This window comes from Octopus bimaculoides, chromosome 22, assembly GCF_001194135.2.
Source record: "Octopus bimaculoides isolate UCB-OBI-ISO-001 chromosome 22, ASM119413v2, whole genome shotgun sequence".
NCBI lineage: Eukaryota > Metazoa > Mollusca > Cephalopoda > Octopoda > Octopodidae > Octopus > Octopus bimaculoides.
The window spans coordinates 19458795-19459949 of NC_069002.1; the positions used below are offsets into that span (position 1 = coordinate 19458795).

The following is a 1155-nucleotide window of genomic DNA, read 5'->3' on the forward strand; positions in this document are numbered from 1 at the left end:
GACTTTACTGCTGTGTACCATCAGATGAAAGGATGATCGTATATCAATTGAACACTATGTATGGATATATTAATAGAAAGCTCCGAGATAATAGTAACATTGATCACTAAAGAGGTTTATCATGGATCAATAACCGGATTACTACCTCCCACTGTGAAGGGTATGCGTTTGCAATACAGGAATAGGATATATCAACCGAATGCCTGATACAGAAAAGGGACAGAGATGCAGGAAACGCAGTAAAATATGACATCCTTGCAGGCTTTGTGAAGTAAACACCGAAGATATGACCCACATCATAAGCAGTTATCCGAAAATGTCATCACCTACGAGATATTGTGTTGTAGCTAGGACACTGTATAACGGGAGCCGTCCGAAGGATAAAGACGAGGACAGAGACATAAGAACCCAAAGTAGGGTGGGAGTCATAACCACTCGTAATAAAATGGAGTACTGGTGGAATGTCCCAGTGAAGACCTCAATAAAACGTAAATACAATAGACCTAACAATGATTTGGGATAGAGAAGAGAAACTGTGTCCAGTCGTGGAAACTACCTGCCCAACAGATGTTAACATAGAGCTAAAGAACAGCGAAAAAGAGTACCTACAGTGAAGTAGCGAGAAATTTGCAGTTATTCAATCCAGATTGCAAGTTCAGGTTTATGCCTGTAATTATCGGGGTACTGGGATATGTAATGCACTGCCTAAATACCATTCTTGAGACATGAAGCTTCTCATAACTAGAAGGAAGGAAGCTGATTCGAAGGTTACAAATTCAATCAATCACTGGAACTGTAAAAATCTGTACAACTTTGGGCAAGTTTATCATTTAAGTACAGATGAGCATGTTTCATTATGCAAGTATATATATGAGAATACATTCATAAAATAAAACATAGAAATGTGAACATACAAAAATACTCTGTTAATGTTGTTGAAATTCCGAGTCTTGGATCTAGGTTAGAAACTAGGTCTTGAAATAAAAGTGGACAATGACATACATATATGCATGCATGCATAGCTTCATACATACGCGCGCGCGCGTATTTGTGTGCGTGTATCTGTTCAAAGGTACGTGTGTGTGTGTGTGAGTGAGAGATTATATATATATACACACACACACACACACATATATATATATATATATATATATA

General features: G+C 37.7%; 1 protein-coding gene across 1 annotated transcript in view; it reads left to right on the forward strand.

Moving 5' to 3' along the window:
* The first annotated feature begins 509 nt into the window (after nucleotides 1-509).
* The window catches only part of LOC106883867 (endoplasmic reticulum-Golgi intermediate compartment protein 1), a 174369-nt gene continuing 173723 nt past the window's right edge, over nucleotides 510-1155 (forward strand). The window contains exon 1 of the mRNA XM_014935003.2: nucleotides 510-601. Coding sequence (XP_014790489.1) covers nucleotides 510-601 — 92 coding nt within the window. The remainder of the gene's footprint in view (nucleotides 602-1155) is intronic.